This window comes from Oncorhynchus masou, chromosome 15 (genome assembly GCF_036934945.1).
Source record: "Oncorhynchus masou masou isolate Uvic2021 chromosome 15, UVic_Omas_1.1, whole genome shotgun sequence".
NCBI classification, from domain to species: Eukaryota; Metazoa; Chordata; class Actinopteri; order Salmoniformes; family Salmonidae; genus Oncorhynchus; species Oncorhynchus masou.
In genome coordinates this window covers 15,648,465-15,673,064 of record NC_088226.1, presented here as the reverse complement: position 1 = coordinate 15,673,064, position 24,600 = coordinate 15,648,465, and the positions used below count along the sequence as shown (strand labels likewise).

Genomic DNA, 24,600 nt, shown 5'->3' with positions numbered 1-24,600 from the left:
ACCTACCCTACCTACATTCTACCTACCTACCGACAGTACATACCTTACTGTTCCTGTCTGTCTGTCTGTCTGTCTGCCTGCCTGCCTGCCTGCCTACAGTACATACCTTACTCTACCTACCTACCTACCTACCTACCTACCTACCTACCTATGGTACATACCTTACTGTTCCTACCTACCTTCGCCCTACCTACCTACAGTACACACCTTACTGTTCCTACCTACCTACCTACCTACCTACCTACCTTACTGTCCCTACCTACCTACCTATCTATCTATCTATCTATCTATCTATCTATCCTTATGCTGTCTGCCTCTACTATCTATCTATGCTATATTATGTATCTATCTTACTATCTTATCTATCTATATTATGTATCTATCTTATCTTTCTCTATATATATTATCTATCTTATCTATATATCTATCTATCTACCTACCTACCTACCTACTTACCTACCTACCTACCTACCTACAGTACATACCTTACTGTTCCTATCTACCTACCTACCTACCTACCTACCTACAGTACATTCCTTTGCTGCTCCTACCTACCTACCTACCTACCTTACTGTTCCTACCTACCTACCTACCTACCTACCTTACTGTTCCTACCTACCTACCTACCTACCTACCTACCTACAGTACATACCTTACTGTTCCTGCCTACCTACCTACCTACCTACCTACCTACCTACCTACCTACCTACCTACCTACCTACTAACATACAGTACATACCTTATTGTACCTACCTTCTACCTACCTACCTACCTACCTACCTACCTACCTACCTACATACAGTACATACCTTACTGTTCCTACCTACCTACCTACCTACAGCACATACCTTATTGTTCCTACCTACCTTCTACCTACCTACCTACCTACCTACCTTACCTACCTACCTACCTACCTACCTACCTACCTACCTACCTACCTACCGACAGTACATACCTTACTGTTCCTGTCTGTCTGTCTGCCTGCCTGCCTGTCTGCCTGCCTACAGTACATACCTTACTGTTCCTACCTACCTACAGTACATACCTTACTGTACCTACCTACCTACCTACCTACCTACCTACCTACCTACCTACCTACCTACCATACCTTACTGTTCCTCCTACTACTATTATGTTATCTGTCTTATCTATCTTATCTATCTATCTACCTTATGTATACCTACCTACTATATATATTACCTATCTTATACTATATATCTACCTACCTACCTACCTACCTACCTACTACCTACCTACCTACAGTACATACCTTACTGTTCCTGTCCTACCTCTGTACCTACCTACCTGTACATTCCTTTGCCTCCTGCCTCCTGTCCTGTCTGTCTGTCTACCTTACTGTTCCTGCCTGCCTGTACCTACCTACCTACCTTACTACCCTACCTACAGTACCTTCCTTTGCCTACCTACCTACCTACCTACCTACAGTACATACCTTACTGTTCCTGCCTACCTACCTACCTGCCTACCTTACCTGCCTACCTACCTACCTACCTACCTACCCTACATACAGTACATACCTTACTGTTCCTACCTGCCTGCCTGCCTACAGTACATACCTTACTGTTCCTACCTACCTACCTACAGTACATACCTTACCTACCTACCTACCTACCTACCTACCTACCTACCTACCTACCTACCTACCTGTTACCTGCCTACCTACCTACCTACCTACCTACCTACCTACCTTCTACCTACCTACCTACAGTACATACCTTACTGTTCCTGTCTGTCTGTCTACTGTTCCTGTCTGTCTGTCTGTCTGCCTGCCTGCCTGCCTGCCTACCTGTACATACCTTACTGTTCCTACCTACCTGTACCTACCTGCCTACCTACCTACCTATGGTACATACCTTACTGTTCCTACCTACCTTATTATACCTACCTACAGTACACACCTTACTGTTCCTACTGTTCTACTACCTACCTACCTACCTACCTACCTACCTACCTACCTACCTACATTCTACTGTTCCTACCTACCTACCTTCCTTTGCCTGCTGCTCCTGCCTACCTACCTACATACCTTACTGTTCCTGCCTACCTACCTACCTACCTTACCCTACCTACCTACCTTACTGTTCCTACCTACCTACCTACCTACCTGCCTACCTACCTACCTACCTTACTGTTCCTGCCTTACTGTTCCTGCCTGCCCTGCCTACCTACCTACCTACCTACCTACCTACCTACTAACATACAGTACATACCTTATTGTACCTACCTTCTACGTACCTACCTACCTACCTACCAACATACAGTACATACCTTACTGTTCCTACCTACTTACCTACAGCACATACCTTATTGTTCCTACCTACCTACCTTCTACCTACCTACCTACCTACCTACATTCTACCTACCTACCTACCTACCTACTGCCTGCCTACCTACCTGCCTACCTACAGTACATACCTTACTGTTCCTGTCTGTCTGTCTGTCTGTCTGTCTGTCTGTCTGCCTGTCTGTGCCTGCCTGCCTGTACATGCCTTACTCTGCCTGCCTACCTACCTTACCTACCTACCTACCTACCTATGGTACATACCTTACTGTTCCTACCTACCTTCGCCTGCCTACCTACCTACCTACCTGCCTGTACACACCTTACTGTTCCTACCTACCTTCTACGTACCTACCTACCTACCTACCTCTACCTACCTACCTACCTACCTATCCTACCTACCTATCTATCTATCTATCTATTCCTATCTATCTATTATGTATCTATCCTTACTATCTATCTATCTATCTATTTTCTATCTTATCTGCCTCTGTCTACTTATCTACCTGCTATGCCTATCCTGCCTGTATACCTACCAAACCTACCTACCTACCTTACCTATAGTACATACCTTACTGTTCCTACCTACCTACCTACCTACCTACCTACCTACCTTACTGTTCCTACCTACCTACCTACCTGCTACCTGCCTACCTATAGTACATACCTTACTGTTCCTGCCTACCTACCTGCCTCCTACCTTACCTGTTCCTACCTACCTTACTGTTCCTACCTACCTACCTAACTACATACCTAGCTACCTACCTACCTACCTACCTACAGTACATACCTTACTGTTCCTGCCTACCTACCTATCTACCTTACTGTTCCTACCTTCCTACCTACCTAACGACATACCTACCTACATATCTACCTACATTACATACCTTATTGTACCTACCTTCTACCTATCTACCTACCTACCTACCTACCTACCTACATACAGTACATACCTTACTGTTCCTACCTACCTACCTACAGCACATACCTTATTGTTCCCACCTACCTACCTACCTACCTACCTACCTACCTACCTACCTACCTACCGACAGGACATACCTTACTGTTCCTGTCTGTCTGCCTGCCTGCCTGCCTGTCTGCCTGCCTACAGTACATACCTTACTGTTCCTACCTACCTACCTACCTACATACCTTACTGTACCTCCTGCCTACCTACCTACCTGTCTGCCTGTTCCACCTACCTACCTTATTGTTCCTCCTACCTACCTACCTACCTACCTACCTACACCTACCTACTACCTACCTACCTACCTACCTACCTACCTACCTGTTCTACCTACCTACCTACCTACCTTACTACCTACCTACCTACCTACAGTACATACCTTACTGTTCCTACCTCTGTCTGTACTGCCTGCCTGTACTGTACCTGTCTGTCTGCCTACAGTACATGTCTGTCTGTCCTGTCTGTCTACCTACAGTACATACCTTACTGTTCCTGCCTGCCTGCCTGCCTGCCTGCCTGCCTACCTGTACCTACCTACCTATAGTACCTGTCCTGTCTGTACCTGTCTGTCTACCTACCTACCTACCTATAGTACATACCTTACTGTTCCTGCCTACCTACCTACCTACCTTATTGTTCCCTACCTAGTACCTACCTACCTTACTGTACCTACCTACCATACCTTATTGTACCTACCTTACCTGCCTACCTACCTACCTACCTACCTACCTGTTCCTACCTACATAGTACATACCTTACTGTTCCTACCTACCTTCCTCCACATACCTTATTGTTCCTACCTACCTACCTACCTACCTACCTTACCTGTTCCTACCTGCCTTACCTACCTACCTTCCTACCTACCTACCTACCTACCTACCTACCGACAGTACATACCTTACTGTTCCTGTCTGTCTGTCTGTCTGTCTGTCTGTCTGCTGTCCTGCCTGCCTGCCTGCCTGTATCTACAGTACAAACCTTACTGTACCTACCTACCTACCTACCTATAGTACATACCTTACTGTTCCTACCTACCTACCTACCTACCTATAGTACACACCTTACTGTTCCTACCTACCTTCTCCCTACCTACCCTACCTACCTACCTACCTATAGTACATACCTTACTGTTCCTACCTACCTTCTCCCTACCTACCTACAGTACACACCTTACTGTTCCTACCTACCTTCTACGTACCTACTTACCTACCTACCTACCTACAGTACATTCCTTTGCTGCTCCTACCTACCTACCTACCTACCTTACTGTTCCTACCTACCTACCTACCTACCTACCTACCTATCTATCTATCTATCTATCTATCTATCTATCTATCTATCTATCTATCTATCTATCTATCTATCTATCTATCTATCTATATTATCTATCTATCTTATCTATCTATCTATCTATCTATATTATGTATCTATCTTATCTTTCTATATATATATTATCTATCTTATCTATCTATCTATCTACCTACCTACCTACAGTACATACCTTACTGTTCCTACCTACCTACCTACCTACCTACCTACCTACCTACAGTACATACTTTACTGTTCCTGCCTACCTACCTTACTGTTCCTACCTACCTACCTACCTACCTACCTACCTACCTACCTACCTACCTACCTACGTACAGCACATACCTTACTGTTCCTGCCTACCTACCTACCTTACTGTTTCTACCTACCTACCTACCTACCTACCTACCTACCTACCTACCTACAGTACAGTACATACCTTATTGTACCTACCTTCTACCTACCTACCTACCTACCTACCTACCTACCTACCACTCTATCTAATCTATCTAACTCTACCAGTGTCCTCACCTGATCTAGCCATGAGGGATGGAGCCACCCTGCTCGTGGTGCTTCTAGCAGGATCAATGCAGCAGAATTATCACCTAGTGTAGCACTTAAACCTGGTTGATTTTTCTATTGAATTGACATAATGTGTGCACTCTAAACCAATAGCTATGGAAGTAACCCAGTGTGGAGGCAGTAGTGGAGATATTGTTCAGATGATGTCTACAGAGAGTGGTGGGGGAGTGAAGAATATGAAGACACCTGTGTGTCCCCAGGGCCAGCTAGTCAACCTGCTGCAGTCAACCTGCTGCAGTCAGAACAATAATGTGGTCCGGTCAGGGAGGGGATTGCTGGGTGATGGTAAAATAAGATTATACTTGATTGTTTGCTTGCACTGAAATTTGCCTTCCGATACAATACTTCCTTACCAACTAATACCAGACAGTTAAAACAAGTTATAATAGATAACGAGGTACACAAAAAAAACAATACTGGAGTAGAAATGAGCTGTGTCATATCTTTACCTTTGTGTGTCATATCTTCTTTGCCCTATGCGCCAGCCGGGGCAATAGGAAAAGTGAGTGAGTGTCATATCTTTACGTAACACACCCATGAGTCAGAGAGGTAAGGCTGGTTCTGAGGAGAGGAGAAATGTTTGAGGGGGATAAATTCAACAACAACTCAAAGACCACAAAGCATAAGTCACTGCTTTGGATCAAACTTCTCACAGAGACCTTTGCTTCACTGGAATAACGTTCTAAAAGACAGACAGCACAACATTTCCCAATGCCCCCTCCCCCTGTGCTGCTTGCATCCGAGTAACACGTGAACAGCAACAAGAAGAAAGAGAAAATGTGTGTTTAGTGTGTGTGTGTGTGTGTATGTGCAGTGTGCATGCGTGTCTCTTTCGACATTATTCATTTCGACTTAGGGAAGTTTCCCAGCAGGTTATTTATACTGTATCGTCTGCCAATCGTTTCTCTTGCATCTCCAGACAGAGCAAAACCCAAGGGGTGTGTGTGTGTGTGTGTGTGTGTGTGTGTGTGTGTGTGTGTGTGTGTGTGTGTGTGTTCTGTTTGTTCCCTTGTTTTTCATTTTGAGAGCTGTCCATAAACATCCCTCTGTCTCTCCCAGGGCTGCAACAGTGTTTGTTGCTCAGCACAGCTTTGACCTGGGAGTTTAACAGTTAGACAAAGAGACACTAGAGAGAGGGATTCTTCTAGAGGGTGGGGGCTGGATGCCCATGATATATGGCAGAGAGAGGGGGGAGGGAAACAGAGAGAAATGGACAGGGAGGGATGGGAGAGACGGAGAGAGAGAGAAAGAGAGAAATGAAAAGAGAGAGATAGAGAAAGCTTTTCCTCTGAGGCAGTCCTTCTCTTAGCCTGGCTGACGCACGACCCACGTGACTACACAGGACGTGGAGAGGCTGGTGCAAAACGATCCCTCGACTTCCTGGGATTATTGTCATGAAATTGCAAAGGAACGGCATTGAATAAAGCAGTTCAGGGACTAGTTCACACATACGTATGCCAGGGTTGGATTGTACAGTTGCTAGGTCACCTAAGGTATTGTATGCAAAGGACTTAATCCACATGTAAATTACAACAAACAGTCATTATGAACTGGAGCCTTGTGGATTACTATGCATGAAGCCAATTGGCAGTACTGTAGGTTAATGTTGGCGTTACTTCAGATGATAAGCTGCGGCCGTCTCAACTAAAATAGAGTTTAACGAGGGTTTCTCTCTGGCCGAGTCCCAAATGGCACCCTATTCTATCTAATGGTGAACTGCTTTTGACCATGGCCCATATGCGCTAGAAAGGGAATAGAGTGCTATTTGGGAAGAACAGCACAGAGGCTTGATTAGCTACGCTCTAATTGAGACGTGTTTGCTACAACCGACCATAGAAATAGAATCTAGATTCTGTTACTATGACGCCAACGCTTCTTTCCTCTGACTTAACATGCTCTGGATAAACGCATGACGCACTGCATTGCGCCTTATGGTAGCTACGTAGGGAGAGCGGCGCTGACAGGTGTGTCAAACCAGACCGCCTCTCCACTTCAATCGTCATTGACTCAGATGAGCTGCTGTAATCAAATGATTTGACACGGGGAGAAACACACACTCGACACAAACCAGTACACTCGCACACACTTCTATGCTCATTAACACGTACACAGGGACACTGGGTAGCTATCTGTCTTTCTGACTCACACGCTCTCTTGGACAAACTGTTTTCATCTCCTATTCCCTGAGAAACAGAGGTGTAAAGCCTCCACTAGCAGCAGACCGACGGGCAGAGAGAGAGAGAGAGAGTGTACGCCGGTGTGTGTTTGTGTGTGTGCGTATGTGCATTCGCATGCACAGTGCAGGGAGCTGTGTCTGTGGTGGATCAATGGTGTGTCTGCCTACCCTGGTCCGTTCTTTTATTTCAGACAGAGGAGAGGACAACGCCCTTCTCTCTCTGCTAGCTATTCTTCCTCCTGTCACCTCCATGGTGTCTCTGTGACAGACACTTCACCACAGCACCATCCATTACACCTAACTCTTCATGATGTATGATCATCAATCAGTATCTCTGGCCTGAGGAGCAGGTTGACATTTATTGTCATAAATCTTGCCCTGGAGGCAGCTCTGCAGTGGTCACTAGCTAGCACAGTCAAAGTCATAAAATCGTGTTTTAAACTTAACCACACTGCTAATCTTAATGCCTTACCCTAACCTTAAATTAAAAGTTTTTAAAAAACACATTTTTGTTTTCCATACATTTTTACGATAATAGCCCATTTTGACTTTGCAGCTGGCCCAGCTAGTAGAAAAGGTTCAGTTCTGCCTCCAGGGCAAGATTCATAACAATAAACGTCAACCTGCGCCTGGGGAGATCATCAGTCAGTTGAGCGACATGTATTTATTTAGGTAATCAATGGAAGTTGGAGAGACAGAGAGACAGGATACAGGAGTGATGGCTTTGACATGTGTTCATTTATCAGTCATGCAGGAACAGCTCGGTCAGTACAGCTGATAAGGAATGAATGATAGTCACGTCATGTACAATACGTGGGGTAAGGATGCTGTGTGAATAATCGTGTGTGTGTGTGTGTGTGTGTGTGTGTGTGTGTGTGTGTGTGTGTGTGTGTGTGTGTGTGTGTGTGTGTGTGTGTGTGTGTGTGTGTGTGTGTGTGTGTGTCAAATCAAATGTCATTTGTCACATGCGCCTTACAGCGAAATGCTTACTTACAAGCCCTTAACCAGCAATGCAGTTTTAAGACAAATATATATTTTTTAAAGAAATAAAAATAACAAATAATTAAAGAGCAGCAGTGAAATAACAATAGCGAGGCTACAGTATATACAGGGGGTACCGGTACAGAGTCAATGTGCAGGGACACCGGTTAGTCGAGGTAAATGAAGTTATTAAAGTGACTATGCATAGATAATAACAGAGAGTAGCAGCAGTGTAAAAGATTTGATTAGATGTTCAGGAGTCTTATGCCTCGGGGGTAGAAGCTGTTTAGAAGCCTCTTGGACCTAGACTTGGCGCTCCGGTACCGCTTGCCGTGCGGTAGCAGAAAGAACAGTCTATAACTAGGGTGGCTGGAGTCTTTGACAATTTTAGGGCCTTTCTCTGACACCGCCTGGTATAGAAGTACTGGATGACAGGAAGCTTGGCCCCAGTATGTGTGAAAGTATGTGTGTGTATATGTGCACTGGATGTATAGGTGTGTGTGATATGTGTGTATGTTTACCATTTAAGCCAAGCACCCGCACTCACATTGACAATGGGCCAGAGGTAGGCTGGAGCGATTACATCATCAATTGGCCCTGTAAAGGTACTGAATTAGATAAGGAGCCATGAGATTGGCTGCTGATAGCTGGTGATAAGGCTGCTGGGTAAACTGGAACAGTCCTTTTCATCAGCCTCTCTCCTGCCGAACCAGGGACATTTTATTTACACACATTCAAACATCAACGTAAAGCATTTCCACTCGGCACAATCATGTTGTTTCCATGTCATTTCAACAAAATGACTTTGACATGACTTTGAATTGGCGACTGTGCCCAGTGGGTTACGGGCTAGCAACCTTACATGAAACCCAACTCAATGGCATTTCACAAATGGTTATTTTCCATGCGAGTGCTAATGTCCTTTTGTGCTGTTGGTTTTTCATGAAATGGTGAGTCAACATCACTTGTTTATGGAACTACATGTTCTATGGAAACGAATTGGCAATGGAAAATTGCTTGTTCATCTTCTCGGGGGAACAACTGGTACGTACACCTGTTATTGTACCTGTGAAATCCCTCACGTGTTGATATCTGTTGTGAATGTTCTCCTCATGCTCCCTCTCTCCTCTTCCCTCCCTGCAGCTCCAGCGTCTGAAGCGCTCCCTCTCCTTTAAGACCCTGATGTGTTGATACCTGTTGTGAATGTTCTCCTCATGCTCCCCTCTCTCCTCTTTCCCTCCCTGCAGCTCCAGCGTCTGAAGCGCTCCCTCTCCTTTAAGACCCTGATGCGCAGTAAGAGTGTGGAGAACTTCTTCCAGAGGTCCTACAGTGACGCCCGTCTCCCCCAGACTTCATCACCGACCCGCCACCCCCCTCCCCGCCCCCTGGCTCTCCCCTCGCCAGTGAATGCTCACCCTCCCGCTCTCCGTCACTCAGCCCCAACCCCTCCCTCTGCTCCCACTCCCCGTCTCTAAGCCCCTCCCCCTCGCTGTCTTCCAAGGCCCCGCCCCCAACCCGCCCACTGACGCAGGTGAACCACTGCTTCCAGGAGCACATTTTCCGCAAGCCCACCCACTGCCAGCTCTGCAAGCACCTGATCGTGGGTAAGGTGCTTACTTTACTCCCAGGCCTCTCGACACTACCAGCCTGCTTAGGCCTCAGTGTCTATGTAGGATTAGTTGCTTCATTCAGCCATTTCTCCTGGTTACTTGATCTTGTATTTCTAGCTGGTCAGTGTTATTACTTTATTAGGTCACTGCCACTATCCATTATACTAGAATCCACTTGACTATTAAGTGAACAGATTTCAAAGGCAGCACCTGACTAGGTAGCTAATGACTGGAATAATTAGTTGAAATTACTCACGTAATTTCATTCCTATTCAATAGCAATAACAATGTAATATTGATAACAGTGAAGCAAACATTAGGTGGATTATAATTGGAATTTATGCAGGAGAATAGCAGAGGTACCACAGGAATGGTATTACACTCCACTCTTGTGTGTATTCTGTGTTTTCAGACATAAAGCATACAGTATGATTGGAATGAGAAGCTGAGGGCAAGTCTACTTTGCGTGTTCACGTGCCCTTGATTTGATATGCTGCTGCGTGTGTAGAGGTTTAACATTCTCATACTCTTTTCCTCTTTGCTAAATCTACTTCCTGTCACCATGATTGATTGCAGAAGCTATTTTATTCCTCTTTGTTTTTGCTTGTGTTTGTTTACGTCATAATTTTTTCTTCAACACACCAGCTGATCCAGCTGTCCTGTAGCCTGCCTCATTGCTCCCAGTCTCTTCTCTCTCTCTCCCAGTCTTTCTGTCTCTCTCCCAGTCTCTCTGTCTCTCCTCTCTCTCCCAGTCTCTCTGTCTCTCCTCTCTCATAGTCTCTCCTCTCTCTCTCTCCCAGTTTCTCCTCTCTCTTCCAGTCTCTCCTCTCTCTCCCCTCTCTCCCAGTCTCTCCTCTCTCTCTCTCAGTATCTCCTCTCTCTCCCCTCTCTCCCAGTCTCTTATCTCTCTTCCAGTCTCTCCTCTCTCTTCCAGTCTCTCCTCTCTCTCCAGTCTCTCCTCTCTCTCCAGTCTCTCCTCTCTCTCTCCCAGTCTCCTCTCTCTCCCAGTCTCCTCTCTCTTCCAGTCTCTCCTCTCTCTTCCAGTCTCTCCCTCTCTCCTCTCTCTCCCAGTCTCTCCTCTCTCTTCCAGTCTCTCCTCTATCTTCCAGTCTCTCCTCTCTCTCCCTGTATCTCCTCTCTCTTCCAGTTTCTCCTCTCTCTTCCAGTCTCTCCTCTCTCTCCCCTCTCTCCCAGTCTCTCCTCTCTCTCTCTCAGTATCTCCTCTCTCTCCCTTCTCTCCCAGTCTCTTATCTCTCTTCCAGTCTCTCCTCTCTCTTCCAGTCTCTCCTCTCTCTTCCAGTCTCTCCTCTCTCTTCCAGTCTCTCCTCTCTCTCCAGTCTCTCCTCTCTCTCACAGTCTCTCCTGTCTCTCTCCCAGTCTCCTCTCTCTTCCAGACTCTCCTCTCTCTTCCAGTCTCTCCTCTCTCTCCTCTCTCTCCCAGTCTCTCCTCTCTCTCCCTAGTCTCTCCTCTCTCTCCCAGTCTCTCCTCTCTCTTCCAGTCTCTCCTCTATCTTCCAGTCTCTCCTCTCTCTCCCTGTATCTCCTCTCTCTTCCAGTCTCTCCTCTCTCTTACAGTCTCTCCTCCCTCCCCTAGTCTCTCCTCTCTCTCCCAGTCTCTCCTCTCCCAGTCTCTCCTCTCTTCCAGTCTCTCCTCTCTCTCATAGTCACTCCTCTCTCTCCTAGTTTCTCCTCTCTCTCCCAGTCGCTCCTCTGTCTCTCCTCTCTCTCCTCTCTGTCTATCCTCTCTATCTCCCCCCAGTCTATCCTCTCTCTCCCAGTCTCTCCTCTCTCTCTCCCAGCCTCTCCTCTCTCTCCCAGTCTCTCCTCTCTCTCTCAGTCTCTCCTCTGTCTCTCCCAGTCTCTCCTCTCTCTCCCAGTCTCTCCTCTCTCTCCCCTCTCTCCCAGTCTCTCCTCTCTCTCTGTCTCTCCTCTCTCTTCCAGTCTCTCCTCTCTCTTCCAGTCTCTCCTCTCTCTCCAGTCTCTCTTCTCTCTCACAGTCTCTCCTCTCTCTCTCCCAGTCTCTCCTATCTCTGTCTCTCCTCTCTCATAGTCTCTCCTCTCTCTCTCCTAGTTTCTCCTCTCTCTCCCAGTCGCTCCTCTGTCTCTCCTCTCTCTCCTCTCTGTCTATCCTCTCTATCTCCCAGTCTCTCCTCTCTCTCACAGTCTCTCCTCTCTCTCCCAGTCTCTCCTCTGTCTCTCCCAGTCTCTCCTCTCTCTCTCCCAGTCTCTCCTCTCTCTCCCAGTCTCTCCTCTCTCTCCCAGCCTCTCCTCTCTCTCCCAATCTCTCCTCTGTCTCTCCCAGTCTCTCCTCTCTCTCCCTATCTCCCAGTCTCTCCTCTCTCTCTCAGTCTCTCCTCTCTCTTCCAGTCTCTCCTCTCTCTCCCAGTCTCTCCTCTCTCTCTCCCAGTCTCTCCTCTGTCTCTCCCTCTCCAGTCTCTCCTCTCTCTCTCTCCAGTCTCTCCTCTCTCTCCCAGTTTCTCCTCTCTCTCCCAGTCTCTCCTCTGTCTCTCCCAGTCTCTCCTCTCTCTCCCCTATCTCCCAGTCTCCCTCTCTGTCTCTCCTCTCTCTTCCAGTCTCTCCTCTCTCTTCCAGTCTCTCCTCTCTCTCCCAGTCTCTCCTCTCTCCTCCAGTCTCTCCTCTCTCTTCCAGTCTCTCCTCTTGTCTCTCCTCTCTCTCCCAGTCTCTCCTCTCTCTTCCAGTCTCTCCTCTCTCTTCTAGTCTCTCCTCCCTCTTCCCAGTCTCTCCTCTCTCTTCCAGTCTCTCCTCTCTCTTCCAGTCTCTCCTCTCTCTCCAGTCTCTCCTCTCTCTCATAGTCTCCTCTCTCTCTCCTAGTTTCTCCTCTCTCTCCCAGTCGCTCCTCTGTCTCTCCTCTCTCTCCTCTCTGTCTATCCTCTCTCTCCCAGTCTCTCCTCTCTCTCCAGTCTCTCCTCTCTCTCCCAGCCTCTCCTCTCTCTCCCAGTCTCTCCTCTCTCTCCCAGTCTCTCCTCTGTCTCTCCCAGTCTCTCCTCTCTCTCCAGTCTGTCCTCTCTCTCTCTCCCCAGTCTCTCCTCTCTCTCTGTCTCTCCTCTCTCTACCAGTCTCTCCTCTCCCAGTCTCTCCTCTAGTCTCTTCCAGTCTCTTCTCTCCCAGTCTCTCCCCTCTCTGTCTCTCCTCTCTCATAGTCTCTCCTCTCTCCCAGTTTCTCCTCTCTCCCCAGTCGCTCCTCTGTCTCTCCTCTCTCTCCTCTCTGTCTATCCTCTCTATCTCCCAGTCTCTCCTCTCTCTCACAGTCTCTCCTCTCTCTCCCAGCCTCTCCTCTCTCTCCCAGTCTCTCCTCTGTCTCTGTCTCTCCTCTCTCTCCCTCTCTCCCAGTCTCTCCTCTCTCTCCCAGTCTCTCCTCTCTCTCCCAGTCTCTCCTCCTCTCTCTCCCAGTCTCTCCTCTCTCTCTGTCTCTCCTCTCTTTCCAGTCTCTCCTCTCTCTTCCAGTCTCTCCAGTCTCTCCTCTCTCTCTCTCTTCCAGTCTCTCTCCAGTCTCTCCTCTCTCTCTCTCCTCTCTCTCCCTCTCTTCCAGTCTCTCCTCTCTCTTCCAGTCTCTCCTCTCTCTCTCTCTCCTCTCTCTCCAGTCTCTCCTCTCTCTCCCAGTCTCTCCTCTCTCTTCCAGTCTCTCCTCTCTCTCCCAGTCTCTCCTCTCTCTCCCAGTCTCTCCTCTCTCTTCCAGTCTCTCCTCTCTCTCCCCTCTCTCCTCTCTCTCCCGGTCTGTCCGCTCTCTCTTCCAGTCTCTCCTCTCTCTCTCCCAGCCTGTCCTCTCTCTCCCAATCTCTCCTATCTCTGTCCTCTCTCTCTTCCAGTCTCTCCTCTCTCCCAGTCTGCTCTCTATCTCTTCCAGTCTCTCCTATCTCTGTCTCTACCCTCTCTATCTCCTCTCCCAGTCTCTTCTCTCCCAGTCTCTTCTCTCCCAGTCGCTCCTCTGTCTCTCCTCTCTCTCCTCTCTGTCTATCCTCTCTATCTCCCCCAGTCTATCCTCTCTCTCCCAGTCTCTCTCTCTCTCCAGTCTCTCCTCTCTCTTCCAGTCTCTCCCCTCTCTCCTCTCTCTCCCAGTCTCTCCTCTCTCTCCAGTCTCTCCTCTCTCTTCCAGTCTCTCCTCTCTCTTCCAGTCTATCCTCTCTCTTCTCTATCTTCCAGTCTCTCCTCTCTCTCCCTGTCTCTCTCTCTCTTCCAGTCTCTCCTCTCTCCCAGTCTCTCCTCTCTCTTCCAGTCTCTCCTCTCTCTCCCAGTCTCTCCTCTCTCTCCCAGTCTCTCCTCTCTCTACCAGTATCTCCTCTCTTCCAGTCTCTCCTCTCTCTCCCAGTCTCTCCTATCTCTGTCTCTCCTCTATATCCCAGTCTGTCCTCTCTCTCCCAGTCTCTCCTATCTCTTCCAGTCTCTCTTCTCTCTCCCAGTCTGTCCTCTCTCTCCCAGTCTCTCCCAGTCTCTCCTCTCTCTCTTCCAGTCTCTCTTCTCTCTCCAGTCTGTCCTCTCTCTCCCAGTCTATCCTATCTCTGTCTCTCCTCTTTCTCTTCCAGTCTCTCCTCTCTCTCTCCCAGTCTGTCTGCTCTCTCTTCAGTCTCTCCTCTCTCTCTCCCAGCCTGTCCTCTCTCTCCCAGTCTCTCCTCTCTCTCCCAGTCTCTCCTCTCTCTTCCAGTCTCTCCTCTCTTTCCCCTCTCTCCTCTCTTTCCCAGTCTCTCCTCTCTCTTCCAGTCTCTCCTCTCTCTCCTAGTCTCTCCGCTCTCTTCCAGTCTCTCCTCTCTCTCCCAGTCTCTCCTCTCTCTCTCCTCTGTCACCTCTCTCTCCCAGTCTCTCCTCTCTATCTCCCAGTCTCTCCTCTCCCTCTCCCAGTCTCTCCTCTCTCTTCCAGTCTCTTCTCTCTCTCCCAGTCTCCTCTCTCTCCCAGTCTCCTCTCTCTCCCAGTCTCCTCTCTCTTCCAGTCTCTCCTCTCTTTCCTCTCTCTCCCAGTCTCTCCTCTCTCTCCCAGTCTCTCCTCTCTCTTCCAGTCTCTCCTCTCTCTCCTGTCTCCTCCTCTCTCTATCTCCAGTCTCCCCAGTCTCTCTCTCCCTGTCTCTCCTCTCTCTTCCAGTCTCTCCTCTCTCCCAGTCTCTCCTCTCTCTTCCATTCTCTCCTCTCTCTCCTAGTCTCTCCTCTCTCTCCCAGTCTCTCCTCTCTCTACCAGTATCTCCTCTCTTCCAGTCTCTCCTCTCTCTCTCAGTCTCTCCTATCTCTGTCTCTCCTCTCCCATCTCCCAGTCTGTCCTCTCTCTCCCAGTCTCTCCTATCTCTTCCAGTCTCTCTCTCTCTCCCAGTCTCTCCTCTCTCCTGTCTCTCAGTCTATCTTATCTCTGTCTCTCTCCTCTCTTCTATCAGTCTCTCTCTCTCCCCAGCCTCTCCTCTCTCTCCCAATCTCTCCTATCTCTGTCTTCTCTCTCTTCCAGTCTCTCCTCTCTCCCAGTCTCTCCTCTCTCTCCCAGTCTCTCCTCTCTCTGTCTCTCATCTCTCTTATCAGTCTCTCTTCTCTCTCTCTCTCTCTCTCCCAGTCTCTCCTCTCTCTCTCCCAGTCTCTCTTCTCTCTCTCCCAGTATCACCTCTCTCTCTCTCTCTCTCTCTCTCTCTCTTCTCTCTCTCTCCCAGTCTCTCCTCTCTCTGTCTCTCCTCTCTGTGTCTCTTCCCTCTCCTCTCTCTCTCCTCAGTCTCTCTCTCTCTCTGTCTCCTCTGTCTCTCCGCTCTCTGTCTCTCCTCTCTCTCTGTCTCTCCTCTCTTAGTCTCTCCTCTCTCTGTGTCTCCTCTCTCTGTGTCTCCTCTCACTCTCCCAGTCTCTCCTCTGTCTCTCTGTCTCTCCTCTCTATGTCTCTCTTCTCTCCCAGTCTCTCCTCTCTCTCCCAGTCTCTTCTAGTCTCTGCTCTCTGCCTCCCAGTCTCTCCTTTCTCTCCCACTCTCCTCCCCTCCCAGTTTGTAACAGAACTGTACTTGAGCAAATAGAAGATTCAGTTCAGTTCATGTATTGTTTGGTTAGTGTTTCCACATCTTTGTTATGGATTTGTAATCATAGGGCTCTAGACTAAATCCTTCTAAACATTATTTTTGGCACCAGTGAATAAGTAAACCTTGAACTGGAAATAAATTGTTTGGATGACTCAAAACAATGCAGCTGAATGACATAGGGATTGTCTTCTCACTCTCCAACATATAAAAGAAAAACGCAAAACGAATTATATCTTAAAAAAAGGACAAAGAACATGTTTCCACTCTAACTAGGCTTGTTCCTAAGACAATGCTTGATGAGAATTGGTGTGACGAAAAACCAAATAGAACCCAAATGCCTCCAGCTGGTTGTCAGTCTCTCTATGTTTTGAGAGGGACCGTTGATAATGCACTGCTTAGTTCAGCAGACAGTGCAGCACAATAGAAGTAGGGCAGTGCTTGATCAACCCTCTCTGGACGACTGAGATGAGATTTACATCAAACAGGAACCTGCTTTGATCACATGCCAACCTTATTTATTACTACATTCTGTCTCTCTCTTCCTCTCTCTCAGCCCCCTCGCTCAACCTCCCCCTCTCTCTTTTCTCTCTCTCTCTCTCTAACCACTCCTCACTCTCCCCCTCTCCCTCTCTCAATTCAATTAAATTCAAGGGGCTTTATTGGCATGGGAAACATCTGTTAACATTGCCAAAGCAAGTGAAGTAGATAATATGCAAAATTGAAATAAACAATCAAAATGAACAGTAAACATTACACTCACAGACGTTCCAAAAGAATAAAGACATTACAAATGTCATATTATGTATATATACACAGTGTTGTAACAATGTGCAAATGGTTAAGGTACAAAAGGGAAAATAAATAAACATAAATATGGGTTGTATTTACAAAGGTGTTTGTTCTTCACTGGTTGCCCTTTTCTTGTGGCAACAGGTCAGGTTCTTGTGCCGTGATGGCACACTGTGGTATTTCACCCAGTAGATATGGGAGTTGATCAAAATCGGGTATGTTTTCGAATTCTTTGTGGGTCTGTGTAATCTGAGGGAAATATGTGTCTCTAATATGGTCATCTATTTGGCAGGAGGTTAGGAAGTGCAGCTCAATTTCCACCTCATTTTGTGGGTCAGTGTGCACATAGCCTGTCTTCTCTTGAGAGCCAGGTCTGCCCACGGCAGCCTTTCTCGATAGGAAAACTATGCTCACTGAGTCTGTTAGGGTGTGCAGGGTGAATACGTGGTCTGCCGTACGATCATTTGGTAAAAAGCCCATTTGACATTTGCTCAGTACATTGTTTTCACTGAGGAAATGTACGAGTCTGTTGTTAATTATAATGCAGAGGATTTTACCAAGGTTGCTGTTGACGCATATCCCATGGTAGTTATTGGGGTCAAACTTGTCTCCACTTTTGGATTGAGGTGATCAGTCCTTGGTTCCAAATATTGGGGGAAATGCCAGAGCTAAGGATGATGTTAAAGAGTTTTAGTATGGCCAATTGGAATTTGTTATCTGTATATTTTATCATTTCATTGAGGATACCATCAACACCACAGGCCTTTTTGGATTGGTGGGTTTTTATTTTGTCCTGTAGTGAATTAAAGGTAATTGGAGAATAAAGTGGGTTCTGGTAGTCTTTAATAGTTGATTCTAAGATTTGTATTTGATCATGTATATGTTTTTGTTCTTTGTTCTTTGTTATAGAGCCAAAAAGATTGGAGAAGTGGTTTACCCATACATCTCCATTTTGGATAGATAGTTCTTCGTGTTGCTGTTTGTTTAATGTTTTTCAATTTTCCCAGAAGTGGTTAGAGTCTATGGATTCTTCAATTACATTGAGCTGATTTCTGATGTGCTGTTCCTTCTTTTTTCATAGTGTATTTCTGTATTGTTTTAGTGATTCACCATAGTGAAGGCGTAGACTCACGGTTGTAGGTTTTCCGGGTCTCTATGTTTTTGGTTGGACAGGTTTCTCAATTTCTTTCTTAGGTTTTATCATTCTTCATCAAACCATTTGTCATTGTTGTTCATTTTCTTCGGTTTTCTGTTTGACATTTTTAGATTTGATAGGGATGCTGAGAGGTCAAATTTACTGTTTAGATTTTCTACTGCCAAGTTTACACCTTCACTATTACAGTGGAACATTTTGTCCAGGAAATTGTCTAAAAGGGATTGAATTTGTTGTTGCCTAATTGTTTTTTTGGTAGGTTTCCACACTACATTCCTTCCATCTATAGCGTTTCTTAATATTACTGAGTTCCTTTGGCTCTGATGCCTCATGATTGAGTATTGCTCTTTTCAAGTAGACTGTGATTTTGCTGTGATCTGATAGGTTGAGTCAGTAGGCTGACTGTGAATGTTCTGAGAGACTCTGGGTTGAGGTCAGTGATAAAGTAGTCTACAGTACTACTGCCAAGAGATGAGCTATAGCTGTACCTACCATAGGAGTCCCCTCGAAGCCTACCATTGACTATGTACATACACAGCGTGTGACAGAGCTGCAGGAGTTGTGACCCTTTTTTGTTAGTTATGTTGCCATAGTTGTGCCTAGGGGCTCATATGTGGGAAGGAATGCTGTCACCTCCAGGCAGGTGTTTGTCCCCCTGTGTGCTGAGGATGTCAGGTTCTTGTCCGGAATGTTCCGGTTTTGATTAATTTAATGGACTGAGTTAGGTCTGCTCTATACCAAATTAGCATACCCCCAGAGTCCCTTCCCTGTTTCACACCTGGTAGTTTGGTGGATGGGACTACCAGCTCTCTGTAACCTAGAGGGCAACCAGTGGGTCCATCTCCTCTATACCAGGTTTCTTGTAGGATGACAATGTCTGTATTTCTGATTTCTTTGATGAAGTCCAGGTTCCTGCTCTTTAGGCCAAATGCCTCAGGCCTTGGATATTCCAGGATGAGATAGTGAAGGCTTTGTGTTCCATAAAGTGTCCAATGATGTTGGTCATGCGGTTTGGCCTCAGGCCAGTAAGTGTGAGCAGAGCCTGTTGAGCATCTGGTACATGCCATTGCCTTGGGCTAGTGTAAGAGTGGGGGTTGGGCCTGTTTGCCTGCTCACTGCCTGGGTGTATGTGTGACTTCCATGTTGAGGCCCTCTTTGTGGGGGTGGGGTGCATGGGGTGGGCAGGAGGGGCATAAGTCTGATCTGAGGGGGCCTAAATGGGGTGTGGGCATGGTTGACTGGGGGGGGGGTGTTGATTGGTTGGGTTGGGCGTGTGGATGAGGTCTGGATGTAGGTCCTCTCAGCGTGGGTCCTCTAGGTCCGGGGGGGGGGGGGGGTCCCGCAGGTCTGGGAGAGTCTCGCTGGTCTGGGCGGGGTGTCTATTGATCTGTTGCTCCTGTGTGAAGTGTTGGGGCTGCGTTTGAGATCGATGTCCTTGAGGGTCCGGGCGAAGGTGGGCACTGCTGCCTTGTATAGGTGGACCTGGTCATAAAGGCTGTTTGAGTCCAGGGTGGAGTGGTGGGCCGGGTAAACATTCGGTTTTGAGGCACAGTCACAGGAAATACTTGCGTTTTCCCGCTGTATGGTATCAGGGTGGAAATCTTTTCGTGGTAGCAGGGTGGATGTAACCACTTGTGCATTGGGGAAAGTAGAATAAGCTTTTTCAATCACTCCTTTGAGTGCTGTGGCCACCCTTTCCTGCTGTGCTCTCAGGTCGTTTGTGCCTGTGTGTATTATTATGTAACTATGTGAACATAGTTGGCCCTCAGACAGAAGGTCTAGGGCGCGCTGGGTGTTTGGACACCAGAGTTTAGACACACTGTGTTTGGGAAAACTTTTTTCCCTTGTATATATTTCCCATTTGAGTCCATAAGGAGTACAACCTGTGTCTTGTGTATGTCCTCAGTGGGTGTGGGGGGGTTATCAGGAGCGCTATCAGGGTGGCTGACAGGGGGGGTGCTCAGAGGGGGTGAGATCCCCTGGGCTTGGGGTTCTTCATTTGTCTGTCCCGCTGTGATGTAGACGTGGTCAGGGTCTGTCTGGGGTGGACTGTTCTGCTGTGGTGTCGAGACTTTTGTCGGGAACTGAGGTGGGCTGTTCTGCTGGCTTCTCTGCGGGAGTGGCCATCGCTCTAGTAGGTTGTTCTCTATCACACGCCACCCCCCTCACCCTCTCCTCCAGCAGTCTGATCCTCTCCTCTAGTGCTCTGTTCTGCTCCTGCTCCTGCTCTTTCTCCTGTTGAAGTTGTCTCACCACAGTCCAGAGTGCAGATATGTCTCTCTCCACCTCCAGCTCTCCGGGTCTGGTTAAGGGGATGTTGTTGTGCTGGACTGTTGTCTGGGTCTGTGCTGACTGGAGTGTAATCACCTGCTGTTCCAGCTCCACCTGCCTTACCTCCAGCTGGGTGAATTTATCCTTCATTTCAATGAGGGAGTAGTACTTACTCTGTGCTGGGAGGTTGACTTTCCGCTGGGGGTGGCTCATCTGTGGGGTTATATAATGAAGAGGTCTGGTCTGACCCACTCGGGGTGGAGGTTTCTTTCTCAAGGGAGAGCTTCTGTTGCAATACTGTTGCATACTTATAGAGATTTATATTAGCTGACTCAGAGTCCTCGTTGTCTAGTATCCTGAGTTTCCACCCCTCGGTAACACCCCCCTCTTAACAGAGGGGTAGTGTGCTAATACAGCACTGTGCCATGCCAGGGGATGGTCTGTGTGGAAGATGAGGTTGTGGATGTTCACATTTTTATAATTGTCAGCAAAAAGTGTCTCTTGATTTTCCATAAGTAGCTTAATTTTGTGCTATTTTCGTGTCTTAACATTCTTTACATACCCAGGGTCGTGTGTTTGAATTACCTCTGAACAGTAGGAGGCAGCTTCTAAGGCCTCTCCATTTGGTTGGAGTAGACTGTGTGACTCTCCTGCCATTGTTGGGCTAAAGGGCTTTGACACCTCTCACTTGACACGTCAGTGCTAATTGAAGTTGTATCAAGCTTGGCAGCCTTAATTTAGCATTCAGTCCTCATAAAGTAATGTATTTTTCTTCTTGGCTTTTGGAAATAAAATATAGCTTCAGACTAAACATTCGTCACTTGGATGGTGTTTTCAGGTTTCGGTTGTTTTCCAGAGAATTTTCTGTCCTGCTTTGGAATAATAATCTTTGATAGTTGTAAGCCTCCCAGGTGATTCCAAAATCAGGTTGTAGGTTTTGAGTTTTGATTTGGAGTGAAGGTTATGTTGTAGAGGGTAGCATCCTGTATATGGTCCTGACAAAAAAAAAAGTTATCTATCTTTTTTTAAGAACATGCTGAAAAATGCAGGAGCTCATCTGCTCATGACCCCTTCTCTGTCTCTCTCTCTCTATCTATTTCTCTCTCTCTCTCTGTAGGTAACTCTAAACAGGGTCTTCGGTGTAAAACCTGTAAGATGGGTGCTCACCTGTGGTGCACCTCAGAGTTGTCCCAGCAGCCCTGCAATGGAAAGGTATGGCCCCTGTCCTGGTCTACAGATCTGGACACACACACACACACACACACACACACACACACACACACACACACACACACACACACTCCCCTCCCCCTGCAACCCCTGCAGTACTGGCCCCAAGGCTGAATCAGTGCTTCTCAAGGTCCTGTCCATGTATGCAGTAAAAGCTGCTAACAGTATGGGCACACATATGGAATGGGCAGTGAGTATGCAGCAGTGTTTGTAGGTGTGTGTGCGTGTGTATGCATTTGTGTACAGCTTTGTGTGCATAGATACTGCTGATGCTGTTGAAACCGGTCTGTTAATCAGTGGTCAGAGTGGTCCCTCTAGTAGAAGGCAGAAGCTCCCATGTCTGAATTCTCCCTGTCTAAATATTCCCTATCTGTTTCAAACCACACATGATCCTTCTTGATCCCTTCAAGGATGCCAGATAGAAGTCATTGGTATGCAGGGGAAGTCAGGTCCCTGAACAACGTTGTTTGAAATTCACTGAGGAACTCAGGAGCTGTTGGATGTAGAAGAAAATACTGTACTGAGTAGTTGAGAGGGAGTGTGTGATGGAGAGATAGATAGATAGATAGATAGATAGATAGATAGATGTGTGTGTGAGTGTGCGTGCGTGTGCCCGCGCATGGTTGCGCGTGTCGAGACCCCGTCAGCAGGTTTAATTGATTTACAATTAAGCCAGAGAAAACACAGTGATGTTAGCAATATTACTTCTCGCAGGATACTCATGTATTGACTTTTGGCAACTGTTGGTCAGACTGTTGCTGCTAAGTCCGCCCTATCTCGTCCTCTCGCTCTACTTCAATTACTGTAATGTAATTCTATAAATTAGCTGAATAAAAACCCAGAACTACAGGCTATAAAAATGAATGAATGTAAACAGAAAATCCATATTATTCTCCTTCCTCTGTGTGTGTTAGTCTGGGGTCGGGGCCTTCAAGCGGAACTTCAGCTCTCCCATGCTGGTTAACGAACAGCTGGCTGTCGTCAAGGAGGTGCAGCCCACCCAAGGTGAGCATGCCCAGTAAAGAAAATGTGTGTGTGTGTGTGGATTTGTGTATCTGCATCCATGTGTGGGGTGTCGTGCATGAAGACGTGTGTATTCTGCACGTGTCTATCTGCATGTGTGTGTCGTATCCTAGCCCTGAGAGGAAGTGGACGTGATTAAAGTCCTTCACCCTATAGAATAGATCCTTATGAATAAGGGCCAGCTCTCATTCCACCTGCTGTCCTTTTCTTCTTCCCTGTTTCCTTCCTCCTTCCGTCCATCAGTGTTCCGTTAACCTGCCCCCTCCCTCCCACCACCATAACCCCAGGTCTGTCACTTTGACGTCGGGGCTTGTGTTCCAAAATGGGACCCTATCCCCTTGGCACTATAAAGGGAATATGGTGCTGTTTTGGACTCACCTTGGGTCTGAGCCAGGGCAGGCTGGGATTATCACCTGTCATTACACACATCAGGTAGTACAGAACAGCCCACCTCACTGCCATTACAGTGACTGTTGAGCAGGGAAATGACTGGTTTAAATTGATGGAGCTCTACCTGGAACAGCGAACCAGTCCCAACTGATTCTCACTCTGACCGAAACTGAAAACACATCAACTCAATACAGCCTCTACCACTAATGCTTGACTTTCATCTCACAGAGCACTGAAACGACAATGTACTTCCTGAAAATACAATGTGCAAACTTGTAAAGAGCCTTGGACTTCACTGGTGCCCTCTGCCAGATCTTCAGTAGGTCACTGTCTGTCTGGGACTGGGTCATTACACCTATATTTAGAGCTCTGGGCTGGGCCTCCCTTAACGTCAGTTATGACGGCAGTTCCCAATCTCTGATGCTGCTTGTCTGTGCGTGTGTTCCTGTAAAGGTTTAAATATCTGTGTGTGTTTTCAGGGGCAGGCCGGGGGCGTGGGGTGGACCCTATTTACGCAGCCCTGCGCTATGGGACGTCCCTGGCACAGATGAGCCGCTCCAGTTTTGGGAGCGTGTCTGAGTCGCCCACGCACAGCCAGGTATGACGTCACCACCTGTACCATGGGGACACGCAGCCTGTTAATTAGTGGCTCTATAGAGGGGGCCTTCACCTCCATGTGACCCTGTACCCAATCTCCACATGCTCCCATTACCTGCACGTGGAACCTATTTCTCTTGTCCGGTTGTGTTTCTAGCAAAACCAGCAATTCTCCCTCACTTCAACTAGCGTTCTTAGCTACAGTATATCTGGATGACTCAGAGCCCGAGAATCTGTTCTCGGTCAACTTACCTGGTAAAATAAGGGTTTGACGTAGAAAACTACAGAAACACATTTAGTGTCTCGATGTGTCCCGAGTTTGTCCTCTCTCACTCTGTTCCATCTTTTTTTGTCTTAACTCCCTCTTTTTCCATCTCTTTTCTCTGTTTCTCAGGGTGAAGGAGGAGAGGAGGGGGAGCAGAGGCAGTACAGCATGGAGGAGGAGATGCCACAGGAGACAGGGGGTAAGAACACGTGTGTGTGTGTGTTCGCGTGTGTGTGCCCTCGTGTATTTATGTGTGTGTGTGTGTGTGTCTTGAGTATGTACATCTTTGCTTGCTGTCTGACCTGATCGTTCAGGCTGAGTGACGCATCTCCTTGTCTGTCAGATCTGCCTCCGTGTGAAAACGAGAAGGCTGAACCTGAGGGTGGGGACAGCGAGCAGCTCCAGGAGCCTGTAGAGGAAACCAGTGTGAAGGTACACACACACACACACACACACACACACACACACACACACACACACACACAGTCCTCTTCCTGCTAACTGACCTTATGTTCAGAGACACTATATTTAACTAAAACGTTTTTCCGTCTGTATTCCTTCTCCCTGTCTGTGTCCATCCAGGTTCCCAGGCGTATTGAGGTTCACTCCATCCACACGTATGTAGCGCTCTTCAAGTTCCTGCCTCAGGAGCACAACGACCTCGGACTAGAGTGAGTGATTGAATGGGGTCTGTTTGTGTGGGTTTGTGTGTCCGTCCCGGTATTCTACTGCATCTGTCATTTCTTCAAGATTAAAACATCCTTGCCATCTGTAGAAGGGACAATGTGAAGGAACCATTAAGGAGGTGCAGCCTGCTAATTATAAAACACAGCGACAATTACCGCCCACACATACACACTGTCCGCTTTGGGGTGGGGTGGGGGCTGAATGATAAAGACACTGAAAATGAATTAGAGATGAAAGGATGAGGAGAAATATGGAGGGTCTAGATGGAGAGAACAGCTT

The 24,600-nt window shown here is 47.4% G+C and overlaps 1 protein-coding gene across 1 annotated transcript in view; it reads left to right on the top strand.

The window, feature by feature from the left end:
- The window catches only part of LOC135555736 (SH3 and cysteine-rich domain-containing protein 2-like), a 52,902-nt gene that overhangs the window by 20,975 nt on the left and 7,327 nt on the right, over positions 1-24,600 (top strand). The window contains 8 exon segments of the mRNA XM_064988429.1: positions 9,564-9,654; positions 9,657-9,920; positions 21,247-21,341; positions 22,274-22,364; positions 23,252-23,370; positions 23,764-23,833; positions 23,978-24,066; positions 24,217-24,305. Coding sequence (XP_064844501.1) covers positions 9,564-9,654; positions 9,657-9,920; positions 21,247-21,341; positions 22,274-22,364; positions 23,252-23,370; positions 23,764-23,833; positions 23,978-24,066; positions 24,217-24,305 — 908 coding nt within the window.